The 26,912-nt window shown below is 41.2% G+C and overlaps 1 protein-coding gene across 3 annotated transcripts in view; it reads left to right on the top strand.

The window, feature by feature from the left end:
- Window positions 1–1,020: 1,020 nt before the first annotated feature.
- INPP5D (inositol polyphosphate-5-phosphatase D) overlaps window positions 1,021–26,912 on the top strand; it is a 95,851-nt gene continuing 69,959 nt past the window's right edge. For all 3 annotated transcript variants that reach the window (XM_061636466.1, XM_061636467.1, XM_061636465.1), the window contains exons 1-3: window positions 1,021–1,038; window positions 2,848–3,142; window positions 14,561–14,624. In XM_061636466.1, coding sequence (XP_061492450.1) covers window positions 3,009–3,142; window positions 14,561–14,624 — 198 coding nt within the window. In that variant the 5' untranslated portion in view covers window positions 1,021–1,038; window positions 2,848–3,008. The remainder of the gene's footprint in view (window positions 1,039–2,847; window positions 3,143–14,560; window positions 14,625–26,912) is intronic.

Below are 26,912 nucleotides of genomic sequence, written 5' to 3'. Positions count from 1 at the left end.
TTACTCGTGGGAACTGGCTGGAGAGCAGGCTGACCCCTCCTGCACGATCCTGCTCAGACACAACAATCCCCAACTCTGCTTCTTCTGGCTGCGGAGGTGCCTGAAACTCATGCCTCCCCCCTTCCTGTCCCTTCTGAGTTGGCTGCAGTGTAACAATGCCCAGCATGCAGGGCGTTCACAGAAAGAAAGAAGAAGTATGTGCAGCAGCCCCACACAGTCTGTAGGGGGGGCTGGGAGCAGGGGGCCTGGGGCAGGCTGGCGCCCAAGGGCCCAGTCACGCCCAGAGCTTGGAAAAGTTACTTTTTTGAACTACAACTCCCATCAGCCCAATCCAGTGGCCATGCTGGCTGGGGCTGATGGGAGTTGTAGTTCAAAAAAAGTAACTTTTCCAAGCTCTGGCCACACCTGATGCTGCCCTGTATATATGGGTTATCTCTTGAACCAGAAATTCATAACATTGGAAGGATGCAAGAAAAATTGAAATATCTCAATGGAACCTGAGGGATATGGTGCATTATAGATCTAAATGGCATTTTAAAGTCATTGTTTCACAAATATTCTATTTCCAGAGACACTTACCAATACTTTACCAATACTTTACATGCCAGCCCACTTCTTTCTTTCGGGAGCTACCAATGCCTTTTTCATAGGAGGTGACTCTACAAACTGAACACAGTTTTCAAAATGAGTGCTTCATTGTTCAATATGCTGTCATTATATTATGTTCCAGATTATTTCTGAATCCCTTTATTAGTGCACCCACACATCTTATTTGCATTTTTATAAGTAAAAAAAATCATTGCAATTGCCATAGTGTAAGAGCAGCGAAGGAACAAGGAAATGTTGAAGGGCTTGATTCTGCCCTCACTCACATGGCTCACATACCACTGCAACTCCAAATGACTCATTTCTGACTTATGCTAATAAAATAAGCGGGGAGTCAGGGCCACAGCAGAAAGCCAAAGCAGCTTTTCATCAGCTTAAGAAACAGTTTAAGGCTAATTACAGCATTCAGCATATTGCTCTTTTACAGGAAAGGTAGCTTGTTGATGGGGGGATGATTTATGTTGGTGGTCTTCTTCCAAGGGAAATAGTTGAATCTCTGTAAACTCTAGCTGCTCATTTTCTTTTGTATACAAGGCGAGGGGATTCAAACACACTTCATCTCTTTAAAATGCACCTGATGAACATGGATGGATGAGCCATTCTATGTGCAAGCCACTCTGTTGTTGGAGCGCTATTCAGATGTCCATGCCGGAATCCCCAAATGCCTAAATCTCTAAACCCCCATTTCCTGCTGAGATTTTCTGTGCACAGGCAGAAGGTGCCAACAAGGAGAGGACAAGCACAAAAATATTCAGGAACATTAGGATGCCAGGGACAGTGGGAGCTGGTACTCTTGACACTATATATAGGCCATTGAACATAGATGGGTAAATGACTTACGTCTGTGGTCTCCGGAAGTCATAAGAAAAATGGACCCTAAATCCCGGTGACAGGGAACAGCATCTAAGGAGCATTTGTTATTCCTGTATAATAATTAATCTTGATATATGCCAGTCACATTGGGCAATAAATTCAAATTAGCCAGCCAGAAATGTAAGGAGCTTACACAAAGGGACCACAAGAAGTTAACTAACCAATCCTCCAATTTTTCAAAACAGACAAGGCCGGGGGGGGCAGGATGAACGAGGGTCCATACATTGCTGGGCACAGACCAGCCCACCAGATCTACTTTCCCAACAGGGCCATAGAAGGGTAGAGAGCTGCGCTTTCAGAAGGTGATAATTCAGTCATGACACTAATGTCTTTTCAGCACATACCCAGCCACTGGAAAGGGATGCAAGAGAAATTTGATTCAGTTTACATTTAAATGCATACAAAATTTGCACTTTCTGAAACAATATGCAAACCAAAATACAACCATCCTTCAAAATTCACACTTCTCCAAATTTGGCAAAAATGCATATATTAGGGTAATAAAATGTGTGCATAAAATGCATGTGTCAGTGAAAACAACATACAAAATGCATTATATTAGGGAAAGTTGCTTTGCAAAAATGTGCATCTTAGGCAAGATAGCATGCAAAATATTAGGAGAAATATACATTAAAATGCTGATGAATTTTCACTGGGACTTTTTTTAAAAACAATTGTAAACTGATGTGAAAACATGGAGACCTGAACTTAAGAAAGGAAAAAATGAGAAACAGAGAACTGGAGCACACATTCCCAATCTAGTGTATGTTCTATCACGTAGGCCAATCCACTTATCATTTGGAGTAACCCATCACAGTCATGAGGGCCAGAAGCTCCTCAGATGGCCCTCAAAGATCAGCTTTGACCAATCTGTTGAAATCCTCCAACATGTTTGGGACAAAGGCAAGAATCATCAGCACAATTTCCCCCCTTACCTTACATTTGTGGAGATTTGAACTATTTCCCCCCTCTCAAAGATTTGCTGCAGCAAAGTTTGAGAGCCCCTGATACAGTATTTAGTACAATGATGTGCTGAAGCATTCGCAGACAATTGTTTGGTAAGCCAGAGGCTATAGAGGACAGAGAGACCTACACAGTGGCGGAGGGGTGTATGGAAGGAAAGGAAAGGGAAGGAAAGGAAGACTGTGGGTCAGTTTCATTTTTGGACAATGGAGACTGAGTGTAAACTGCACCCATCAAATCTGGACAAAGCTGATGGGCTCCTGTCTGATGTGGGTGGTGCAGTTGCACAGAGGGAGGGGATGGGGAGGTGTGCGTGGCATGTCTCTCTCGCTCTCTGGGCTGCTTGATTTCAATGAGGAAGTTCTCAGCTCTGTTTCCTTTCCCTCTCTGCACCATTTGAAACAGGAAGCTGACTGAGTGAGTGAGCTGCTGCTGCTGCTGAGCACTACACACAGATAGCACTGGGATCTCCACACAAATTGCCGGTTGTGTGGCTATTGTTGTTTTAAATTAAAAGTTGCTTTCATTCCATTTCGGGACGGGCTCCGTTCCCTGCAAACCAAGGCATGGATCAGTGCTGGTACCACGGAACCATTACCCGTTCAAGAGCTGAGGACCTGCTCTCTAAAATAGGCAAGGATGGAAGCTTTCTTGTGCGGGCCAGTGAGTCTATCCCCTCAGCATACGCCCTCTGTTTGCTGTAAGTATGGCTTTTGCCTTCCACCACACTCTGCTGCTCCTATTTTGCTTTTGTAGCTGCACAGAGCAAGCAAGCCACGCAGATAGTAAAAATGTGCTCTGCTCTGTATGTACATAACAGGTGACTCCTGAGCTCAGTGAAGAATATGGTGGAGGCAGTAAAAGAACTTGGTTGTATTGCTGGCATTCTGGAATAAGCTACCTGAGAAGAGTTGCTAGAAATTAGCAAAGTTAAAGAGAGACAGTAGTAAAAGTGCAATATCAATAGCAATAAGGTATCATCTTGTTACATCTCTGACTTTTTTTAAAAAAGTGCTTCCATCTTTAGGTCATTCAGGCTGTAATCCCCTACCCTTGGAGTAAGCTCCATTGAACTCAATGGAATTTACCTCTAAGTAGACGTGTATGGATTACACTGTGAATTTGGAAACCACCACTTTTCTTATGTGTGTGCGTGTGTGGTTAAATATAGCTACATCGGTTTTATGCAGAAGGGCTATTACCAACATGCTGGTTTTCTGAGTATTTCCTCAGGCGTAGCCAGGGGACATAGTTTGGGGTGCTACTACAGTGCACAGCTGGAAAGATATGGGGGGAAAACATGAGGGAAACATCCTTTACCTCAGGAGCATCCATTTACTTAGGTCACATCTACACCATACTTGTAAAGCACTTTTATACCACTTTAACAGTCATGGCTTCCCCAAAAGAATCCTGGGAACTGTAGTTTGTTAAGGGTGCTAAGAGCTATTAGGAGTTGTTAGGAGACCTCTCACAGAGTACAATTCCCAGCACCCTGAAGAACTACAGTTCCTAGGATTCTTTTGGGAAGCTATGATTTTTCAAGTGGTATAAGAGTGCTTTAAAAGTATGGTGTGAATGTGACTCTACTGTGGGACTGAGAAATCAGCTATGTGAACGGTCTAATCATCTGTTCCTGTCAGATATGTGAACTGCTGGAAACCAGTAAGAGCTGAAGCACAGAGTCTCAGCCCCCTCAAATTAGACCCATAGAGACAGGCCTTTCTCAAGCCAGGGTTGTGACTGTACAGTGGAGGTGAAATGCAATTTAACATAAATGTGAAATTTGACAAAATTCAAAATGTTTTAATTAAAAATTTCTCTGCCCTTCTAGCTAGTTAGAAGGTGTTTCCTTCCTAAAGTTGGAGAGAAATTCCAGAATATTAAGGAAAATATCCTGTCCTTAATATGAATACTCTTTGGAGTAGACTGACTACTCATCATGCCCAAAGCAGGTGTTCTTAACCTGTGGTCCATGGGCACACCAACCCAAAAAATTCCAATTTATGGGGGGGGCATCACTTTCATCAGATTCTCAGAGGGGTCTGTGACCCAAAACAGGTTAAGAACCACTGGCCCATAGTAATCTTGATAGCCCAGCTCAGAACACCTTTGATCTGACCTCTCCTAATCTTTCTTTATCCCTAATTCAACAGCTACTCATCCCAAAGCACAAACATCCTTTTCTGTCACTCGATCAGTTTCTGAGCTAGAATTTAGTGGGAGTGGAAGTTGCTTAGATGTGGGGAATCCACACAGTTGCTTTGGGAATCTTGAGATCAGTCAGTGGATTTATTCCATTCCGTGCATATCAGTTGCTTCTACTATCACTACTTGTACTTTTCTAACTAAAACAAATATTAGAAAAATATCATAAGTCTTTAAGGGGAACTAAACTCTGTAGCACTTGGGGAAGTAGGGGCAACAATATTTAGAGCTGCCACTTAAACATAGCCAAAAAAGAGGAAATGCATGACCAAAGAGGATGGAAGAGGACACAGATTTGCATATAACTTCACACATGTTGATTTTCAAGCATATATGGACATTCAAAAATAATTGCTATAATTTCAATAGAATTACAACAGCAGCCCTAGCTAGTGGGGAAGACTATGACGAGGTAACCTGTGTCTCTGCTCAGTCTGCTGTCCCAATGCAGACTGTTGATGGGCAACCTCAATGGCCCTGTTCTCCCTTTGTATGGCTCTTGAACTTTAAACTAGACTTGGACTGGACACACTTTCAAATAGAGGACTGTCCTCTGTAAAGTCTTATTATCACAAATATAGCAGCTAAAATTTGTTCCTCATAAAAAAAATGAAAGCTGGGCTTCTCAGGTACCATGCCTGGGTTTTGCAGCACAATTGTAGGCATGCACTGAAACAAAATTTTTCAGATACGGGCCTAAATTTGCAGCCAAAATCCATTTATAAGTATAAGTATATGATCTACAAATTGATTGCCGCATCAACACTTATTGATATACAAATGTTCAAATGTGGATACAGAAACCTAGAGTTAGGCATCTATGTTTAAAAACCTTGATCCAAGTAACAGTATACCAGTGGGGTCCTGAAATGTTGGGAGAGGATTCAGGGGACATGAGCAATTCCAGTGTTTAAAATCTTAGAAACTAAAAGTCCTATCTTCTGCATGTCTATTCAGAAGCAAGACCCACTATGTTCAATGGGGCTTACTTCCTAGTAAACATGCTAAAAATTGCAGCCTAAATTATACCCACAGAATTATGCAGCCATGGGAGTGGCTGTATACTATATAGCCAGCATGGATTTTTCACATTCCACAGTGTTAAATTGAAAACACCCCCCTTCCATTCTGATGCTTCCCATAAGCTCATTTCAAAACAAAACCTTACAAAATGTATAGTCCTGAACTCAGAAACGCTTGCTTAACAACCCTCTAAATATTCCTGGCGATACACAAAACAGTCAGAGAGAATCAAGAGTTGAAAGTGTAAAAAGAGAGAGAGAGAAACCAGACCCCTTTTGGGCTTTTTTCTCTCAGAGTTCTCATTATTTGTTGAAATGAATTAAAAATCAGCAATGTTCACAGAATACCTGTAATCCTATTACTGATCTTGCCCACTCTGACCTTCATCTTTGGCAGTTTAAAAGTAAAAAAAATGTCTGGCTGATTTTTAATTAATTTAAGAAATTTAGCATTGAAGTCAATGATAAGCACAGGCATGCTCAGTAAGAACCAACTGTCAGTGTTCTAAAAGCCAGACTCACAGCTGTTTGGCTTGGCTAATTGAGACCCACACTCACACCAGTCCTTTATTTCACTTTAGACAGCCATGGCTTCCCCCAAAGAACACTGGGAAGTGTAGTTTGTGAAGGTTGCTGAGAGTTGCTAGGAGACACCCTGTTCCCCTGACAGAGCTTCAGTCAGAGCAGCTGACTGTTAAACCACTCTGGCCATTGGAGCTCTGTCGCGGGAATAGGAATCTCCTAACAACTCTCTGCATCCTTCACTAACTACACTTACCAGGATTCTTTGGAAGAAGCCATGACTGTAAAGTAAAATAAAGGTCTGGTGTGGATGTGGCCAGCGCCAGCTTTGGTTTAAATTTGGGTGGGAGCCCACATATGCCTGCTGTAGAATAAAAAGTTGGGGGGAAAGGTGAAAAACAATGATACTGTTCACAGTGTTTTCCTTTTGGAAAGGAAAGGGGCTCCCCCTCCTGCCTGCTCCCATCCCCCTGTTCCCCTCTGCCCTTCCTCCTCCCCTCCCCTCCCCTTCCTCCTTCTCCCCTCCTCATTCCCCGTGGTCAGTTCCCCTATCCTAAGCATGATTGCAGGGGAGTAAATCCCACTGAACTCAATAACCATGCAAATAATGCATTCTCAGCAAACTTGCACAGGATCCCATTTCTTACCTCCTGAATTAGAAAGCAGAGAAATTCACTAGTAGGCAAAAAACTTGCAGTTTAAGAATGTACCTATAGTGAATGCACCAAGGGAGCAGGAGACCTGACCTCCTCTCTGAGATATTATACTGCCCTATAAATTTGTCAAAATGGAAACACAATTTGGGTTGGTTTTTCACAGTCCAATCCACTTCCTGTATAGCTTGGAAGAATTTGGTAACATATGCCCCTGAGCTAGGGTTGCCATATTGCCCGGATAGCTGGGTTTTGCCCGGATTCTATGCATGCCACCTGGCACCCGGCTAGCCCCTTACGTGGCCTGGATTCCCAGCTTTAATTAAAAAAAAAATTAAGTTTCTAGGTGGTCCGGTTCTCGAGATATACATAAAAACGTCAGCCCCCCCGACTGTTAAATCTTTCTTTAAACAGTACTGTATTATATTATAGCACTTCGTAGCTTTAACCCTGCCCGTTCAGGATTGCAGCCAATCAGTGAAGCCAGGGTTCTGTTTCACTTTGACTGACCTGAGGCAATGTCTAGATGCCGGCAGGGTAGTTGCTGAGAGGTGCGTGCGCACACACGGCTCCTTTCCTTTGGCGGCAAAGCAGCCTCATTTTTTCTCCAGGCCTGGAAAAAAGCACGACCATTGCATGAGGGCAGCAGGCAGAGGCTGCTGAATTACACAGAGGAGGAGGGTGAGTCTGCCCTAGCCTAGGTGAACATTGGGCTGGCTCACTCCTGGCAGTGGCTATTTGTTTAACATTAAGTGTCAGCCAAATACTTTTAAAATCAACCAGTGATATTCCTGGTTTGCTTTTTGTTACATTTCCCCAATATCTTCCCCTGGCTGTTTTTATGTACTTTAAATATTTTAGTAATTTTAGTAATAAGAGCAAGAATTTATAATTATTATTTTAATTAAAACAAGATGCTTATCAGTACTTTGATGAGGACCCAATATTTATTTTCTTTCTGAGGCCAGGACTGGGTCTTTCATGATGCTTGGGGCGGAGGGGGGGGCAGGGAGTAGGAGAGTAGTTGAAAAGACAGACATCCTGGCACTGGTAATCAAATTAGCAAGGTATGTGTGGGGTTGTTGCATACTTCCAGGCCCAATTTCATTTTGAGTATGGAGGTGGAACCTGTGTAGATGTGGTTGATCAAAGGGAGAAGAAATTTTGAGTTAAGCAAAGCTCTGCTTTTATAAAACCTAAGAAACATACAGATACTTTGAATGTCTGAGTGCCTGCACCAGTGGAATACTGGAGGAACTTGTAAAACTTGCTGCAACAGTATTTAGAACTGAGCATGTGGTGTGAAAGACTCCTTTTCCTAACATTTTGGCTTTTTTTTTCTCCACCCACCACATCTTTGAAATATATCGTATATGGTTAACCGTACTGCTGCCCTGACTTACTTTATGTTTGTTGCTATTTTGTGTTTTTATTATGTTTTTATATTGATTGTGTATTTTTATTGTTTTTATTATATTTGTAAGCTGTGCTGAGCTCTGTTTTTAACAGCAGAAGGGCAGGATATAAATCCTGTTAATCAATCAATAAATACTCCATAGTGTTGGAAACTAGAGTCTAGGCATTTAAGGCTGAAAATGTTGCTTTAAAAAAAAAGATTTCTCACATCTTTCCCCAGTTTTTGGTGGTAATTCCTAGGCACGAAAACAAAACAACTGGACAATCCAAATATTAATATGCAAATAATTTGCCTTATATGCAAATAATTTACATAATTAGCAAATTAGCCTGCCCGGATTTGTGGAATTGGAATATGGCAACCCTACTCTGAGCATATGGTGAGTGGTGGCAACACCTGCCATCTCCAAAGATGGAGAATTACATTTTTGTATGTTTGTTGCTGTTCTTCTTAGTTTGCTTCTTTCCTTTGTTACTATGAACGGGACAAACGAGCTAAGCGGAAGCCACGTCAAACAAATCCTCATTGCGACCATCTTCCATCTGGAAACCTATGTCCTCACTGTGGGAGGCTGTGTGGATCCAGAATTGGCCTCCACAGTCACTTACGGACCCACTGTTAAAGACCTTATCTTGGAAGACAATCTTACTCAGCCACGAGTAATTGCCAATGAATGAATGAAATAATGAATGACTGTTTCTACAGAGAATCTAACCTAGAAAATTATATTTCTCTCATTATTCAGCCTAGAAATGTGTCAAATTTACAAATTTGTAGGCAGTACAATATCTCACAGAGAAGGTCAGGTCTCCTGCTCCGCTGGTGCATTCACTATAGCTGCTCAATTTCCCTGCTTTTTAAAGTTTGATAGAAATATCTTTTGGCTATTGGTACATTCTTAAACCACAAGGTTTTTTGCCTATTAGTGAATGTATATGGATGTTTGCGGATTTTGATGGATTTTCTGATTTGAAATAATTTCAATCAAAACAAGGTCACCCAAGAGGTACCCCATTAACTATACTATGGACATAATCATTTATGGACTAGTAAATACAAGAACATGTTTATGTCACTTTTATTATTGATGAAAAATCATTCATATTTATTTATTAAATATCTATTCCACCCTTTCTTGATGGTGCTCAGGTGGAGAACATTGCTCCCCCATTTTATCCTCATGTCAACCTTTTAGGTAGGCTAGGTTGAGAAATGCCAAAAGAATACTCAGTGAGCTTCATGGTTGAGTGAGGATTTGAACCACAACCTCCTCAGTCCTAGTCTAGGACTCTGGCCATATGGCAGGAGATAGGCCAGCCTTCTCCAACCTAGTGCTGTACTGACTGGGGCTGATGACAGTTGTAGCCACAAAACATCTGGAGGGTACCAGGCTGTGGAAGCTGGAGATATGCTTTGAAGGATGCGCTATTGGATTGTCCAACCAAGACTGCCTACTTGGTAGTCAGTTGGTCTAGTCATATGCATTTTATCTAGATTGATTTCTAAGTTCTGATGTGTCAGCTGCTGAACTGGAATTTAAGATGAGGGTAAGAGATACCTTTGTTCAGTGTGATCTTTATTTAATGGCAAGTGTTAAAAGTACTTCCTGATATAGAGTGATGAAGCTTCACCGTGGATTACAAAATTATTTAATTGATTTGTCTAGATTTGCACTTACATGTCTCGGTTTCAGTTTACGTCCTCTACTTTTTTAGATGGGCCACATCATAATGTTCCATAAAACTTAAGATGCTGTATTTGTGGTGAGGAAGCTGAAGAAGAATTAGCACATTTGTTTTGTTGTTCTAATACCAAAAATGTACCGAAAATATTCTTCAGCCTGCTCCTGAAGAAGCACATCAACTGATCAAAACCAGAGGAATTGGCATTTTAGTTGTAAGAACATCTAAAAAGTCACTGCAACGTGGATACATTTGCCTTGGCTGCTGTACAATGATAAGAGCAATTTCTGGGTGATCACATAAATATGGTCACCCATGTATGATTGGATATTTGACATCTTATGTTACATGTGAATTTTTTCTTATGCTATTTTTACTGTGGCAACTTTTATCATTATAACTATTGAGTAAAACAAATACATTCTGTATGGAACAGACTATCTAGGCATCCAGTGTTAAATAGCCTATATTGTGACATGAGTGATGCTTGAATACAGTAGTACCTTGTAAAAGTTCACAAGCAAAGTGTAAGGTAAACATGTGGTTTTGTAACATATATTTTATTTATTTATTGCTTGATTTATATCCTGCCCTTCCTCCCGGTAGGAGCCCAGGGTGGCAAAATATATGCCAACATGGCTTATTGATAAGAAGTCAAACAGGGATGAGACAGCTTGCAAAATAAACACTTTAATGGGACTAGGCTGTCTAGCTAAAGTGTTCATAGCATATTAACAAGCTAAGTTATCAGTAAGGATAAAGGGCCTATAGTCTTTAACATGAAGAATGAAATAGTAATTTCCTTAGCATGATCTGTGAGGGAAATAAAAATTTGAATAAAGACAGATGAAAAAGAGAGCTGCACTGGTATATTTTCTAAGTTCTTCCTGCCTTTAATGGAACTGACTGCAGCTAAATGAGATATGCATTCTTTTAAAAATGCATTTAAAAGTACTCCTGAACACTGTCAACAAAACACAGAACATGGAAGAGAGTTGCATTTGAAAGTAAATATGCATTCTAGGGTCACCATAAGTTATAATCGACTTGAAGGCACATAACAACAACAATGCATTCTAGGGCAATGTAGGATTTACATTTAAAATAGAAATGCAGTAAATGCAAAAAGAGATTTATCATATGTGAAAATATCTTCAGAAAATTGCATCAAAGCCCACAGTCAAAACTGAGGGTCCCTCAGCTGCTATAATTACCCTCAGTTAATAGTTCCAACGCCAAGCAAAAGATCCAATTAATTGTTCATTTGGGAGTGGGATGTCCTTGGAATTCCCACCATGGTGGAAGTCTGGATATTTAAGCTAAATAATTTAAAGCGTTGTTTTATGGCTCTTTCTGATCAGTTCTACTCTTCATCTAAATTTCTGTTCTCTGCTCATTATTTTATGTGTTCAAAAATATAAACAGAAAGAGAACAGAAGGGGAAGACTCTTGGTGTTTTCTGATCCTGTGTTCTGTTAAAGAGTATTTAATTATTTAGCTATCATTCGGGGGAAAGTACAGACCAGAGCAACTGTATTTGCTTTCAAAAGCATGAATGCATCAGAAATGACAGAATGCAGTCACACACATTCAGTTTACGTCTCACACATTCAGGGCCAAAATAGATGTGACAGTGGCAGCTGCAATTGTTCAGTTATGTTTCTGCCAGGTTTGCTTACAAAGTGAGACAGGGCGGTGGTGGGTCTGATTTTAACCTTAAAAGTGGCCTGTGGGTGAGAGGACCTGAAGCTTCCCTCTCCCCCACATTACATCCCTGCAGTCCATTACCCAGACTCACCCCGTCCCTGGTCTGGCTCTGATACTGGAAGTAAACTGAACAGGGATAAAAGTGCATAGGGTTATGGACCAATTGAAGTCAGAGCAAATACGCATTAGACCTAAACCTATCAGCTTGCCCCCTATGGTTAGGCAATTGACAAAAGTGATAAGTCACTGGTGATCTCTGAAAACTGATCCGTGAAAGATGAAGTTGTTTGGGAGTGAAAGCTGGGGATGGGCAAATCTGTCCGTTCTGGTTGTTCTCAGTTTCTCATTTTCCTAATCTTAAATTCAGTTCTCCATATTTTCACATCAGTTTGCAATTATTATTTTTTTAAGTCCTCGTGACATTTTTGCAAAACATTTTCCTAATGTAATGCATTCTTGTATGTTATTTCCAGTAATATATGCACTTATATGCACACTTTATCATAGGTTAATGCATTTTTGTACCGATTACCTGGTTGGAGAATTGCATTGCAAAAGTCAGAGAAATGCAAATTTTGAAGGATGGTTGTTTTGGTTCTCGTATTGTTTCACAAAGTGTGAATCAGGAAGGTTGACCGTAAATGCAAGCTAAAGTGAATTTCTTCCCCATCCCTAGATGCAGCACTTGAGACACAAATGACTACTTCAAGCTTGTTTCAACCCTCACGAGAATATTTAATTGTGTTTACTTATTTATTCTATTTGCATCTGAATTCATGGGTCCAGTTAGAGAGCTTCGTGGTTGAGCTTAAACCACTCCCTCCCCAGATATGCTGCTGATTTGCTCAGGAAAGGATATCACAAACTGATGCAGAAATGTGGAGAACTGAATTTAAGACTGCAAAAATGAGAAACTGAGAGGAACTGAAATGGACAGATTAATCCATCCCTAGTATGATGTAATGGTTAGTGTCAGACTAGGACCCAGGATGCCTGGGTTCAAATCCCCACTCAGCCCTGAAACTCACTGGGTAGCCTTGAGCAAGTTGCTATCTCTCAGTTTAAATTACCTCACAGGGTTGTGGTCAGGATAAACTAGGGAGGGGGCGGAAAGAACCACTGGGCTACTTTGTCCACTTTGGAGGAAATGTAGGAGATAAATGAAAAAAGAAATTACTACCAATTCTCAGCATAAGGCTGCAAACCTGGAAGTAAGTCCCATTGAACTCAACGGGACAAAGTCCTGAGTGCAATAAGATGCTTCCTTAAAAAACTTTTAAGCAAGGAAATAGTTAATCTTAGGCAACCACAAACAGAGAGATGCGTAGGTGGTAAATAGTGAATCCTGAGGCAAAACATGCTTAAATTTAAAGAAGTATCTTTTACAAAAGACGTAAAATGACTTTAGCATAGAAAATAAACATCAGCACAAATATACTGAGAGTTTTCCATCTGGCTGCTCCATGGCTCCTGAGCTTTTGGACTTTGGGCCCTTTCCTTTTCAGCATGAACAGCGGCCAGAGACTCCCCTTATTATGCACCTCAGTGAAACAGGCAAAAGTCACTGGTGCGTTTCTACTTTCTACTATTCTATCAGCAACAGACTCTTCCTTACTTCTCCCCTCACTCACCTCAACTGTTAACAGACACATGGGAGTGAGCTACTGAAATGAGTGATGGGAGAAGTATAGGAAGACCCTGTTACTGTTCATATGGGGATTAAAGTCACTTCCACCCCACACATTTAAATGACTTTTCCTAAAGAAACCTGGGAGCTGTGGTTTGTTAAAGGCCCTGGAAATTGCAGTTCTGTGAGTGGTAAACTACAGTTCCCAGGATTCTTTGGGGGAAGGCATGTGCTTTAAATGTGCTTTAAATGCATGGTGTGGGTGTGCTGTCTGTATGAGAAGCCCTTTGCCCATGTCTCAGAAAGCAACAACTTCTAGTTCACTTTGAGGGGCTTCTGGCTTTAGGGATCTATATGAAAATGGAGCTATGGCCTTGAGAATATCCAGTCTAGTACTCCTGCCTCTGATTTTGATTGCACTGGGAGTGTGCTAGTCCCTGAGAAATGTAGAATGTTTTCCCGTAACATTTCTGAAAACACTTCATGAAATAATGTGCTTGCTCTTATTTACTTGAAGTGATGAAGAAGCAAATTGGATGGTCTCTTACTGAACTGCTAGTCATCCTCTGCAGAAATACTGCTTTGCCTCTGAAGATTTTACAGAGGATGGTGTTTTTTAAAACGTATGGTTTTGGGTGGGAAGAGATGAGGTACTTCATGGTGAGTGACACATTTGGCAGCTAATATTTTAACCAGAATTGTTGCAATCACAAAAATTGCATGTATATTTCTGCTGTATAAGTGTATAGGACAAGTAACCACCTCTCTCTTTTTTGCTTAAACATGGCTATGATCTGTAGTCTTACACTGACATTTAATTTTTTTTTTTAAAAAGTGGTTGATGCAAAAGAAGATCTTGATCCCAAACCTCCTCCTCCTCCTCAGACCAGTTCTACCAAGACTTCTCCATGGGGCTCATGACAAACAAGGACATGATAATTTCAGGCTTATTTCTGCCACCACAAGAGTCAGAAATGGGTGGATGGGTGAGAGTAAAATACCAAGAGAACCTCCCCCCAAAGTTCTCAATCTATATGGAGCTGGCCTTGTATGCTGTATACCAGAAGTAGAGAATCTGTGGCCCTCCAGATGTTGCTGGACTATAGCTTCCATCATACATGACATCATGCTTGCTGGGGCTGATGGGAGTTGGAGTTCAACAACATCTGGAGAGCCACAAGTTCCCTACCCCTACAGACTATGAATAAACACTGTTGTCAATATCTCTTCCCAGATGTACCTTTTTTTCTTGTAACGTTCTCTACTCTGATGTGTTCCAGGTATCGGAACTGTGTGTATACCTACAGGATTCTACCTAATAAAGAAAACAAGCTAGTTATCCAGGTAAGCCCCAGCTGAATGGTAAATATGGCACTCTAGTTTTATGTTCTATTGTCTTTTATGAGACAACAATGAAAGAAGAATGTTGGGTTTTAATTTTAAGACGATACATGGCAATACCACCACAAGGAACTTTCTGTTGATGACAGCTGGCCCTGGCACTGCAGAGCATTGTCAGATAGGCATATCCATATGCTTGCCCTGCCTCCTTCTAACCTCACCCACCCTTGCCCCCTTTTGTCTCCCTGCATTTGGCTGGTTGGTGAATCTTTGAAGATCTGTCCAGAACACAACAGGCATGAAAAGCTGCATTAACTTAGTTGCCATCCAAACAACACCTTAAAGGCTTTTCTTCCACAGGAAAACAGCCATTTAACTTTCTTGAGTCACAGGGTGAATACTGATGGTCCTAGATCATTCAAGCTTAAGTAATGTAACATTTGGCCAATTGGTTTCAAAATTACTGAGTTTATGGGTGTGACTGAATACATCATGAGCGATGTGGTAGTTGATGGGCTTGTTGAGTTGTAGCCCCATACATATGGTAGCAGTTAAGGGGACAAGAAAAATGGAACTGTATTGTAGCATGGCAAGAAAAAAGCAGACATTGAACTTGGATTTAAATTGGCCACAGCTTTATTGATTGATTGCTATGAATGGATGAATCATCTGGGACCGGGGGGGGGGGAGTTGCAGCAGTCTTGTTCATTTATGTGAGGCTACTTTAGCTGTTGTTGTAGGCAATGCTCTTCTTGCATCATAGGACCTAAAGCAGGGATGTGACTGGGCTACTTATACACTGGGATAGTTGCCCTTTGTGCCCAGCATTATTCACAAGCACTTCATTCATCCAATGTTGTTCAAGGATATTCTCACCATTCATGGCATAAAGGGGCTCTGATTTTGCTCTCCTTCAGCACTTACTGCCCTCAAGATTCCAGAGAAGTCTCTAGCCTTGCACCAACTGTTGATAGCTTTGAGCATCTGGTCACTTTTTTCCTGCTCCGCCTCTGAGGTCGGGACTCTGTGTAACAGGAAATTGATGACACACTGCGTAGTTCAAAAGCAGCCCTGTAACCATGACTCATTGCTCACCAGATGAATCTCAAACTGTAGCATGCTTATGCTTTCTTATCACACTGGAAGCTATCAGCTTGCTGAAGAGCTTATGAGGGTTGATAGATATGAAGGTGAATCCTTCCTATCCTTCATGAATCCTGCTGGATTCCCCACTGAAATCAAGAGGAGAACTATGCTGCATGTTACAGGGCTAGGCTGCAAGTTCCATTGTAATGAATGGGGCTTGCTTACACACAGTGTGTTTAGAACACAGTTGCATATAATGCACACACATACATAAGCACACTTAATTCTCCAAATGAATATTGGCATGATTCTCAGGCTTAGGCACAATGTTAATCCCACCCACCCCCAAACAGGGCCAATTTTACATTTTATATCATTTATTTGTTGTAGTATTTTAAAATGGTGAACCGCCTTAGATGCCTTGGCAAAAAGGCGGTATATAGATGCAGTCAATAAATAAATAAAAATATGCAGAACGTTAACCTACAAAGCATCTATAAAACTTTGATCCTGCCCAAACAAAAGGATTCAAACAGCAACCACACTACCTGTTTCCCTAGCCTTTGACAAACTGTGCAGATATAGTAAATTTCTCTAGTATTATTAGAGTGGCAGCTTGGATTTTATTCTGTATTTCCTGCAACAGACCTTGTCACTGACGTCATGGAAAGGTTTTTGCTGTGAAAAGGAGACACAGTGTCAGGCCTCCAGTGAGTTCTGTTCGGAAATGGGAACAGAGAATGTACTATGAAGTGTGCCAGCCCTTGCCAGTCCACTCCAACTTGCTTACTGTTCTAGCAGTTTGATAATAAGCATAGGAAATTATTCTCCCGTTGTTTAGAAATGGTGTGACTTTCCTGCACACAGCTCACAGCTGTTTGACATGAGATAATGCTACTTTACCGCATGTAGTAGCAGTGTCTGAATTGGCTCACACAATTTTTTTTGTTCCTGTAAGTAGTTTTGATTCTTTCCTGTCGCATCTTCATGGTGACAAATATAATATGTGAACCAGGCAATCAAGAATGTTGTCTGTATCAATTCCATTTCACTATATTAGCCAAATGAGCACACACTTGGAGACAACTCAGAAATACTCACAGGGAAGGGGGAAGGAAACATTGTGTCAACTAGTTCCATATTTTCAGTACTAAAAACCAAGAGTTCACTCAGTTTTAAGCTTATGTGAATTGGTATTCCATTCTATCAACTTTGAAAATGTCACATCTGAAAGCTTTTCTACATGGCCATCAGTTATCCTGATTTGATTACATGTGGAAGGAGTAAATGAGAACTGAAGCCAGTTGAGAAAGTCACCTACCCATGGCAAGACCATGAATTTCTGGCTCACCTCTCTTGCATCCTGGGAAAAGTGGCCACGCAAAATAAATTTATCCCTCTGATGGGTGACACAGAGTTCTGTGGGAAAACACAGTAACCTGCTAACAATCAGCATATCCATAGGTATGCATGACCGAAAGGATCCCCTTTTTCTGCATGAAGCTGCCTGTCAGTGTCAGCTAGGGCTGGGTATGTATTCAATCTTAGGTCTGTCCCATCCTGGCTTTCTTTTTTAAGCACAAAAATGCATTAAAATTGTATGCATTTTCTACACAGTTTGTATTCTTCCCCAAAACCATGCTTTATTTCAATGCACATGCCTCAAAGGTACACATTTTTGTGCCCATTTTTAAAATCTGAAATTGCATTGCAACATTTGAAGGAATTACCTATAATTTTTGCATTGGGGGAAATGGTGAATTAGATCAGTTTGCTTTAAAACGTGGAGCAAACACATTTATCCTCCAATCCATCCCTACCATCTTCAGAGGCTTTGCAACTGGCATTAGCTGGAAAATTTATAAGTTCAGGGTGTCTCAGAGATGAACAAAAAGAGATTTCATTGGTGAATGGTATGACTTTATTTCATTCATAAATACAAAGGATGGGGAATCTTCGGTCGCATTATACCACAATTTGGAATTCTTAATTTTTCATTCTTTATTTTTTATTGCCTGTTTCCTTCTTTCTCTGTTCAGCCAGATCCAGCATCTCTCAATCTCTGTCACAGTCACGGTCATAATACTACATGGTGTTGTGATAGCTTTGCACAGTCTTATTTTCTTCAAATAAAGCTTTTTTTTCTGTTGGTGATTTCTTATGTTATGTATCGCCAGCTTATGTCCTTATCTGCTTTACGGATTCTCTGATAGCTTATGGCCTTTTTCTTGTCTTCTGTGGTTAAATGCTGCTGTAGGTTGTTCCATTTTTCTTTTCCACTTTCTGTATGCTCCTTGACATAGGGGGTGGGGTGTTGGTTGTCTAGTTCATTTTGTATATATTTAACTCTAATTTAAAAAACAAATCTTAAGAGGCCCTTTTCTAGGGTGCTCTTGTTTTTAGACATTAAGCAGTTACCAGGGAGAGGGCCTTCTAAATGATGGCAACCAGATTATGGAGCTCTGTCCCTGGACACTTTCACCTGATATCTTTTAGCTGTCAGATCCTACTCTCTCATGACTTTTGTTTGTTCATTTGGTGGATTTCAGTGGTATTGGAGATCCCTTTAACTGCCTTATATGCTGTCTGTATTTGTGCTTTTAATTCCTGTTTCTATCATTTGTTTTTATTTGCTGCTGTTGTTTTCGTTATATTTTAGCACTTTACATTGTATGCCATCTAGGAAGAGACAGTACAGATATCCCAAAAAGAAGAGAAAGAAACCACACACAATGCAACTGGTTCATGTCGATTTAGGGTGCTGCCTCAGTTTAACAATCTTGGAATAATAACTTGTGGTTCTTGACTGTGTAAATTAGCTCAGAGTTTTGCTCTTGGAAGCTACTTTCTAGGAGATTAAATTGACTACACCTACAGTGGGCCCATCCATACCTAACTGCAAAATCCATGTTTTCTATATTCGGTTGGTGGCCATGAGATCCACACCCGTCCTGTTTGTGGTCAGATTTATATTGTGAAAACCCGATATTCAAGCATCCATACGTGTGGACTTTCCCCTCCCCAAATCGCTTTAGTATTGGCCACTCCCCTAAGTCCACCTCTTTTCAGTGATTGGTCCATTACGGTCATTTGCTTTTCTCACACTTTTTCAGAAGAGTGCAGAAACATATATCTTTTTTTAAAAAAAATCCCCATGCATATGCAGGTTTGTGGATGTGCAAAAGGGCACCCCCCCCAAGTGCAAGCAAAATAAACATCTGGGTTGTTACATGTAACATAGTGCATACTAAGGATGGGAGATGCTGGTTATTCCCGATTCCATCGAATTTGTTGAACGGGGAGGCAAATCCCTTTCCGTGTTCGATTGTTTCCCATTATCTCCTGCTGTTACCATTTTGAAAGGGCTTTCTTTCTGCCCAGTGCACCCACCAAATCAAATCTCCTCTTCATGCCGCCACCTCCCAAATTGTGTTAAATCCTCCAGCGCCCAAAATGGGAGAAAGCAAGAGATCGTCTATCATTCAGTTTCAAGTTAGCAAAAGGAGGACCCAGATTAGTCAGTTTCAGGCTCAGAGGAAAAGAACACAACTTACACTGTGTGTGTTCACTCTCACTCTCACTCTCACTCTCACTCTCTCTCACACTCACACTCACACTCACACTCACACTGAGAGAGAGAGAGAGAGAGAGAGAGAGAGAGAGAGAGAGAGAGAGAGAGAGAGAGAGAGAGAGAGAGAGAGAGAGAGAGAGAGAGAGAGAGAGAGAGAGAGAGAGAGAGAGAGAGAGAGAGAGAGAGAGAGAGAGAGATCTGGCTGCCTGGCTCTTTTTTTATGTTTGGCTTCCCCTCCCATCCCCATCAGCTGTTGAGCAGGAAGAGAGAGGCTTTGCCTGCTGCTGGATCAGCTGCAAGATCAATGCCACATTAAAGTACTAAAACTGGCTCCTCTCTCCCCCCTCTTTCTCCTATCAGCCCAAGGAAGTTCAGTTAAAACCTTTCTCCTTTAAACTCCATGTTTTCAATGAATTGTTTGTGTAATTTGCAAAATAGCTTTTACATGGAAATGTTTTTCATTAAACATTTGATTTTAAGTTTGATTGCAAAATAGTAGTGGTTTTTTTTTTTTTTTTAAGTGATACAGTTAAAGAAGGCAGAAAGAGGAAGTACCCCAGTTCAGTACCAGAAGCAGAAAAGAACTGTAAGAAAGGAGGAAGAGGCATGGACAGAGGATGGATTCAGTACTGGAAATCCAACTGGCTGGGGGGAAGGAGGCAGGGAGCTTGGCATATGAGGGAGGAACACCCACAGACCACCTATTGCAGGAAAGTCTATGGCATTGCATCCAAGTGCACAAACATTAATGCAATTGATTATCAATACAGGAAAGCATATTGGTTTTTTGGTGATATTTCTAATGCAGATTTGTGAATGCGAAAATCCATACTAGCTTGCAATGTCATATTGACAATGGTGAATTAATGAGGACACAAAGCAATAACATCGCAGATTATACAGTCATAGGGAGAGGCCCATTGGTACAGTGCTAGGCATACAAATATTTTTATGCCTAGCACCAAGGCTGGATATTAAATGAGGGAAAAGTTTGGAGGTTTGAGGATAAGAAGCGATTATAATTTTCTGTGTGAACAAAGTTGAGAGTGGCTAAGTTTTATCAGAACAAGGTTAGACTTTGCATGTTGAGGTTTTTCTTTGACTTCTGTGCAACGTGACAATGGTGAGAAGTGTGTGGAAGAGAGATGGCTGATTTTTAAAAACATTTAAAGTTTTATTATTGATTATGGTTTGTTTTATTACTGATCTTTGTAAGCCACTCTGGAAGCCTATGTGTGCGGGGAAATGCTTTGGGGTTTTTCTGTCGGTAGTATAGCATGCAAAATAAAAATGTTGCTACTTCAGAACAGTGGCGCTTGCTTTGATTCTTGAAGCAATGAGGTGTGTTCACAGGTTCAGGAAAAAAATAGACTCAACAAACCCAACACAATAATTTTTGGGTTTTGTTTTTTCTTTCAAAAGGGACACATATAAAAAAATGCACTGAGGGCAAGCAGACGGAATGCTTTGGTGCTGATGAGCAGAAAAATAAGTCTTCGGCACAGTGTAGATTTGGAGGCCATAATGACTTTGCAGCAGCAAATGCAAGAAAGGATCAGTTATAAGGAAAGGCTTCTGCTTTGTGGAACTCGTCCTTTCATCTGATATTAAGCCCATAGCTGCAATTTTAATGTTTAGGCACCTACTTACAACTTTTCTTTTTATTCTGGTCTTTTCCGGTGTATAATCTGCCATTTGTTGTATTATTGCTATTTTATTAGTGGTGTTTAAGAATGGTACTCTATTCAGGTATGAGTATTCATGTGTTGCAGTATACAAATACATCTAACAAATACATAAATAAAACACTTATTCAATAAGGTGTGTTTTTTTTAAAAAAAATCATGCATTCCTTGCTGGAAGGGAGGCCCGTTTGGGGAACTGCACCAGGGCCCCCAACCACCTTAATCTTGTCTAGCACTAAAGAGTTAAGGTTAACAGTATGCAAAAACTTCCACCGTTGTAGATTTTCAAATGACAGCATGGAAATGCAAAGGCTGATGATATTTGTCTTTTTGCCAACACCTGTTGGCAAGAGGAAGAACCATGTGTTATTTAATTACAGTATGCTTTTTAATTAATTACTTCTTCCCAAAGTACAGTATTTTAGACAATGTAGTTGTGGCATGTTTTGTAAATGCAGGGTGCTTATACTGTAATGCATATGTTGGCACTTCATGGTTTTTTAAATCACACACACGCATTGTCTCCTGTTATCTACATAGGTTTGTATATAGTAATACTTTGTTAAAAGGAGCTTCATTCCTGGAGGATTTGTTAACTAAAGTCTTTTTTTTTGGTGCAGGGGGCATGGGGGCTGTAGTCAGAATGTAGCTCCTTTTCTATGGGACTGCGGCTACTGCAAGCAGATCTCTCATACATACCTGGAATGGTGCTTCCTGCCAGGTGGCACAGGGACCTCTGCAGTAAACAGCGCTTCGGGTGCCCTGGAAGCACTGTTAACTGCAGATGCATCTGCTCGAGGGTATGGGAGGATAGCACACAGAGAGAGAGAGAGAGAGAGACCAAGCACAGGGGGTGTGTGTGAATGCTGCCCCTTGCCTGCCTGGTCAAGTGTACGGAGAGAACTGTGCTCAAAGCTTTAGATTGCTATGGCAAGATGCTGCATGATAAAAGAAAAAAGCAAGGCAGGCATCCCTGATGCATTTTGGAAGAAGCCTTCAAGTGGTCTGTATGCAAGGCTTACCTGACCTGGTGGTTTCATTTCAGACATGTGCATTGTTCATTTTGAATATGTTGAACTGCTCTTCTTTTTTATGGTTTAGGAACCTATCTCTATTGTTTCCATGTTATTCCTACCTCTGGTACCAAAGGTTCTCTTAAAGAAGTAATGTCCAGGAACACATCTACTTCATTAACTGAGGTATTACTGTAACTATTCTAGGGCACATGTAGAATAAAATGTTCTAAATAGCTTTCCCCCCCAAATTTTAGGTGCTTACCAGAAGCATGCAAGCACCCATTTTTCTAGTAACCCAGGGCAACTAGAACATTTTCATAAACACCTGGATGATATTTAGAAGCCTCTCACACAGCATGTATTTTGAAAGCAATTTTCTGGCCTTTATGGTTGGGGAAAACATGCAGTCCATACCATAAACAATGGCTGCATGTGGATGCTAGGGGGTGACCCCCCCTTAGATATCCTAATGCCAGGCAAGGAAAGAATCTCAGAGTAGAAAAAGTAATAAAAAGCCACGGTGGCAATTGTCAGTAATGGTAAAATTAGTTAAGTTTCAAGACTCTTTTTTTATATGATGCTGTGTGAGTAGGAAATTTGAAAATGATAGAAGATTATGACATGTAATTTATTTAATGGAGAACTGTGGGTTGTATGCAGCTAAGCTGTTCCATTACCACAAGCGCATTCACCTGCGAAACAGGTCTTTGGCTGCAGACACACTAGCTGCTTCAAAAGCAGCAAGACTGTTTTCTCTGGTTTTGATTTAAAAAGTGCTTGCCCGTGGCTGGACACGCTTGCATTCCCCACTGCAGATCTCGGACCTTTTAGGACCACTTACAGCAAAGTGCTGGGCCAGTCACTGTCTCTGCCCAACCTATAGCAAATCGTTTTCATTGGACACACCACAGAGTGGAAGTGAGTTGGTCTACCAAACAGTTTTGATTTCATCTTCAGACTGATTTCACTGAGAAATGCACTGGACTTGCATTTCCCCAGCTTTTGGAGTAAAAAGGAGTGGATTTTGACTAGTGCCATCTGTCTCTGGCTTCAAAAAACAGAAGCACAATTTCAAGTGTGTTTCTAGTCTTTTTCTCCCTCTCCAATCCTCGCACATGCCTCCAAATCTGTTCCAGAGAGTTTGGGGAAAACCCATAACAGATTTGGGAGGGGATGCAGGGGGGACACAGAGAGAAGAGAGGAGTGGAAATCCCAATGTACAGGTGGAAGTCTGAGACAACTTTGTTGGATAAAACCAGGGGTGTAGTCGTGCAGCGTCTTGGGGGGTCTTAGACCCTTTACTTTTTTGGGAGCAGGGTCCCAGCAGGGTCCATATGTCTCCAGAATCCTTCAAGCCAATCAGTATGAAAGAGGAGTGTATTAGCCACTGAGAAGAGTCTTCTAGCATGCTTCCTTGTCCTTTCCTTCTGATTGGAGCCAATCAGAGTGAAAGGTGGTGATTCAGCCACTGAGAAGACTCCTCTCAGTGCTAATGCTCTCTTCTTTCATGCTTATTGGTTCCTAGGCATTAACAAGGATCTCATTCTCCACCCCACAACAAAAAAAAGCAGGAGAGGGCATGGCTGTGATTAACATGAAGGGACCCTGCACTTCTGAATTTGCCATTACACTACTGGATAAAACCCTATGAAAATTACTACTGTCAATAACTGAAGAAATAACACAGCACCAACATTGATGGCTAATCTACCCGCCTTTAAATTATGTTCCCAAACAAAATAAAAGGGAGGTCACATATTCTCTGTCTTCTCTAAGTTTTAGATCTAAGTAGTTTGTGTCTTTAAGATTATCTTCTGTAAGGAGTTGGGGTGTATGTGTTGCTTTTTTCAAGTAAAACCTGGGTCTGGGAGCTGACATCTTAAAGAAACACATATTACATTAAAAAAAATAGTGAAGAAAATTACCGAAAAATAGTTATTTATTGTATTATATTTATGCAGTGCTATTGATGAAGACTTAGACCAGTGGTGGGAAAGCTCAGGCCTGAGGGCCTAATGTGACTCTCCAAGTTTCTCTGTCAGGCCCTTCAGCCTCTCCCCAGGCCATACCCTTCCCTAGCCCTGCTCCATGCTCTCCTCAAGTGGTTTTGCCTGACTGACATGTGTCCTTCAATGGTGATATACCTTTCACTTGCCTGGATGGATGATGGAGAGTTGTGTTGTCGTTTGTTGTTGTTGTTGTCATATCCCGCCAGGGCGCCAAACATAACTAAACAATTTAACAGGTATGTGGAGGGGGGAGCACCTGTGCCTTTTGCCCAACTGGAACTTACCTACTGTAGGAGCCACATCTGCCTATTTTGTGCCTCTGCCCCCTCCCAGCTCTGGCATGTGACTCTTGGAAGGCTGTCAATGAGAGAATGCAGCTCCTAGGGTGAAAAAAGATCCCCATCGCTGACGTAGACTTAAGGCCCAAATTAAATGCAACGTTAAATCCATGTTTACATTTAATGGAGAAGGGCTGTAGCTCAATTGGAGATTATTTGCTTTGCATGCAGAAGGTCCCAGGCTCAATCCCCAGCATCTCCCGGTAGGCTTTGGAATGTCCCGTCTGAAAACCCAGACAGCTGCTGCCACTCAGTGTAGACAATACTGAACTAGGTGGATCTGTGGTCTGATTTGCTTTAAAGCAGCAACAGAGCCAGTGTGAAGTTATTAGAGTGTCGGACTAGAACCTGGAAGACCAGGGTTCAAATACCCACTTGGACATGAAGCTCACTGGATGACCTTAGGCCAGTCACTGCCTCTCAGGCTAACCTACTTCATAGGGTTATTGTGAGGGTAAAATGGAGAGGGGGAGAACCATATTTCTACGCCACCTTGAGCTCCTTGGATAAATGGTGGGATAATGCAACAATAAATAAATAAATAAATGTTTCTATTTAATGTGTACATTTTTAAAAAATGTAAATAACCACTCAGCCCTGTAGCCAGAATGGGACAAATGGATGCACACACACCCCAGAGCTGTGCTGGGGTGAAAAAATCTGAATAAATATCTACCCTAAGTTACCCGTTACTCTTTATTGTGAACCTACTGCTTAGAAAGCTTTCTTACATGTTTATCAAGCATTTTTATAAGTTTATGAAAAGAAATCTGTTATGCAGTAAATAAAGGAGTCAGTCTCATTGACTTCAACAAGAAAGTTATGCATATTGTTCTTAGCACCACTCCCCTTAAATGCTTGACTATTGTTGCACTGTAATGTGCTCACACTCTTGTTTCTAAACGTAGTGGTTGTTGTTTTGTACTGGTGTTGTTGTGATACAAGATTAACACTACATTTTTGAGAAAACAACCTTCTCACTAATTTTTAACTTCTTAGTTATAGCATAAACGACCCCTGTTTGTTTTATACCTTTTTGTATCCCCTTGTTCACTGTATCCTTTTTTTCAAATGAAACAAAACATATGACAGTCACTTAATTCCTGGGGTTCATACTAAATTTTCTGTTCACTTACTTAGCCCCATTATGTAAGTTAACACACTCTCTGTCTGCCTTTCCCTTCCTTTGGCTTGGCCCTCACATCTTCTCCATCAGTGAGTGGGAGGGGATTGGCTGGTGCTATTTACCTCCCCCCCCCCGCAAGTACTCCACCTAGAAATGTGGCTGCCCCTCCTAACAAAGAAGGATGGCTACAGAGCTGCTTACACTTAAGGTCCAAATTAAACACGATGTTGAATGCATTCTTACATTTAATGGAGAAGGGCCATAACTGGTTGGGAGATTATTTGCTTTGCATGCAGAAGGTCCTAGGATGAATCCCAGCATCTTTCGGTAGGCCTAGGAACATCCCCTGTCTGAAAACCAGAAAAACTGCCAGTCAATACAGACAATACTGAGCTAGATGGATCCATGATCTGACTCGGTATAAAGTGCAAGCAGTCACCACAGCAGGATCTAAGGAGCACTGGGAGCACAGCAGACAGAGAGGAGGAGTTGAGTCCACTGTGGTTGCAATGAAAATTACACATACACACCCAGCCATTTTGTGTTATGTTTGATTTGGCCCCAATTCTCACAAATGGTAGAGGAGATAAACGTGTTTCTGGGCTGTGCCACTTCAGACTGTAGATTGGAGGGGGGGGTCTGTTCACATGATGGAATGCTCTTGCATACAAGAATCCCCATCCTATAGACAAATTAGATGTCAAAGAAAATGCTTTTAGCCTAGGCTTCTTTCTGCAAAGGGGCAAATTTGAGCATTTTCAGTCATGTGAACTGCCTCCTTCAGCCTACAGTGGTACAGCCCAGAAAGAGGTTTGGGTCATCTGCTCTTTGTGAGAACTAAACTTGACTTCTTTTGTATAATAAGAACATGAGATTTTCTCACATTGACTTTCAGGAACAGCTAAACCTCAGTACAAGTAATGAGCACAGTTTGCTGTCAGCCATCTCCAACAAACATCACACTCCCCCTGTCATCCTCATTCAGTTCTACTTTCCTTTCCACCCGCAAAGTTGTATTTAAAATAGTCTGAACTTATGGTTGGTTTGTATTTTGGGAAACAGCTCTTTCTCCCAGCTGCAAATCCCATCTAAGGTTGCATTCTAGAATTGCTTAGCATGTTAGATTAAAGGCTTTTAGTGTCAGTACGTTTTGTTTAAAGGTTTAAGTGGCTTTAAGATACCATGCTTTATTTGCTGAAGTGGAGGACAGCCTTTTTGCCCCTGAAGGCAGTTGGTTGGGAGCTACAAGCCACTATGTGGGGCTGGATCCGGGGGAGAGGAGAGCAGGGCCAGCTGAACCCCTTTTCCCACACACACAACAGCCTCCCTGCTTCCTACATCAATATTCACTTTATTCATCTTTCCTCCTCCACTGCTTAAGCACACATTGAGACTGTGTACATACCAGCATATTAATGCACATGTGGGTTACACAGATCCATTTTTCCATGTGCACTGTT

Source organism: Rhineura floridana, chromosome 7 (genome assembly GCF_030035675.1).
Source record: "Rhineura floridana isolate rRhiFlo1 chromosome 7, rRhiFlo1.hap2, whole genome shotgun sequence".
NCBI classification, from domain to species: domain Eukaryota; kingdom Metazoa; phylum Chordata; class Lepidosauria; order Squamata; family Rhineuridae; genus Rhineura; species Rhineura floridana.
Note: the sequence above shows the minus strand (reverse complement) of the source record. Positions and strands in the feature narration are given on the sequence as shown.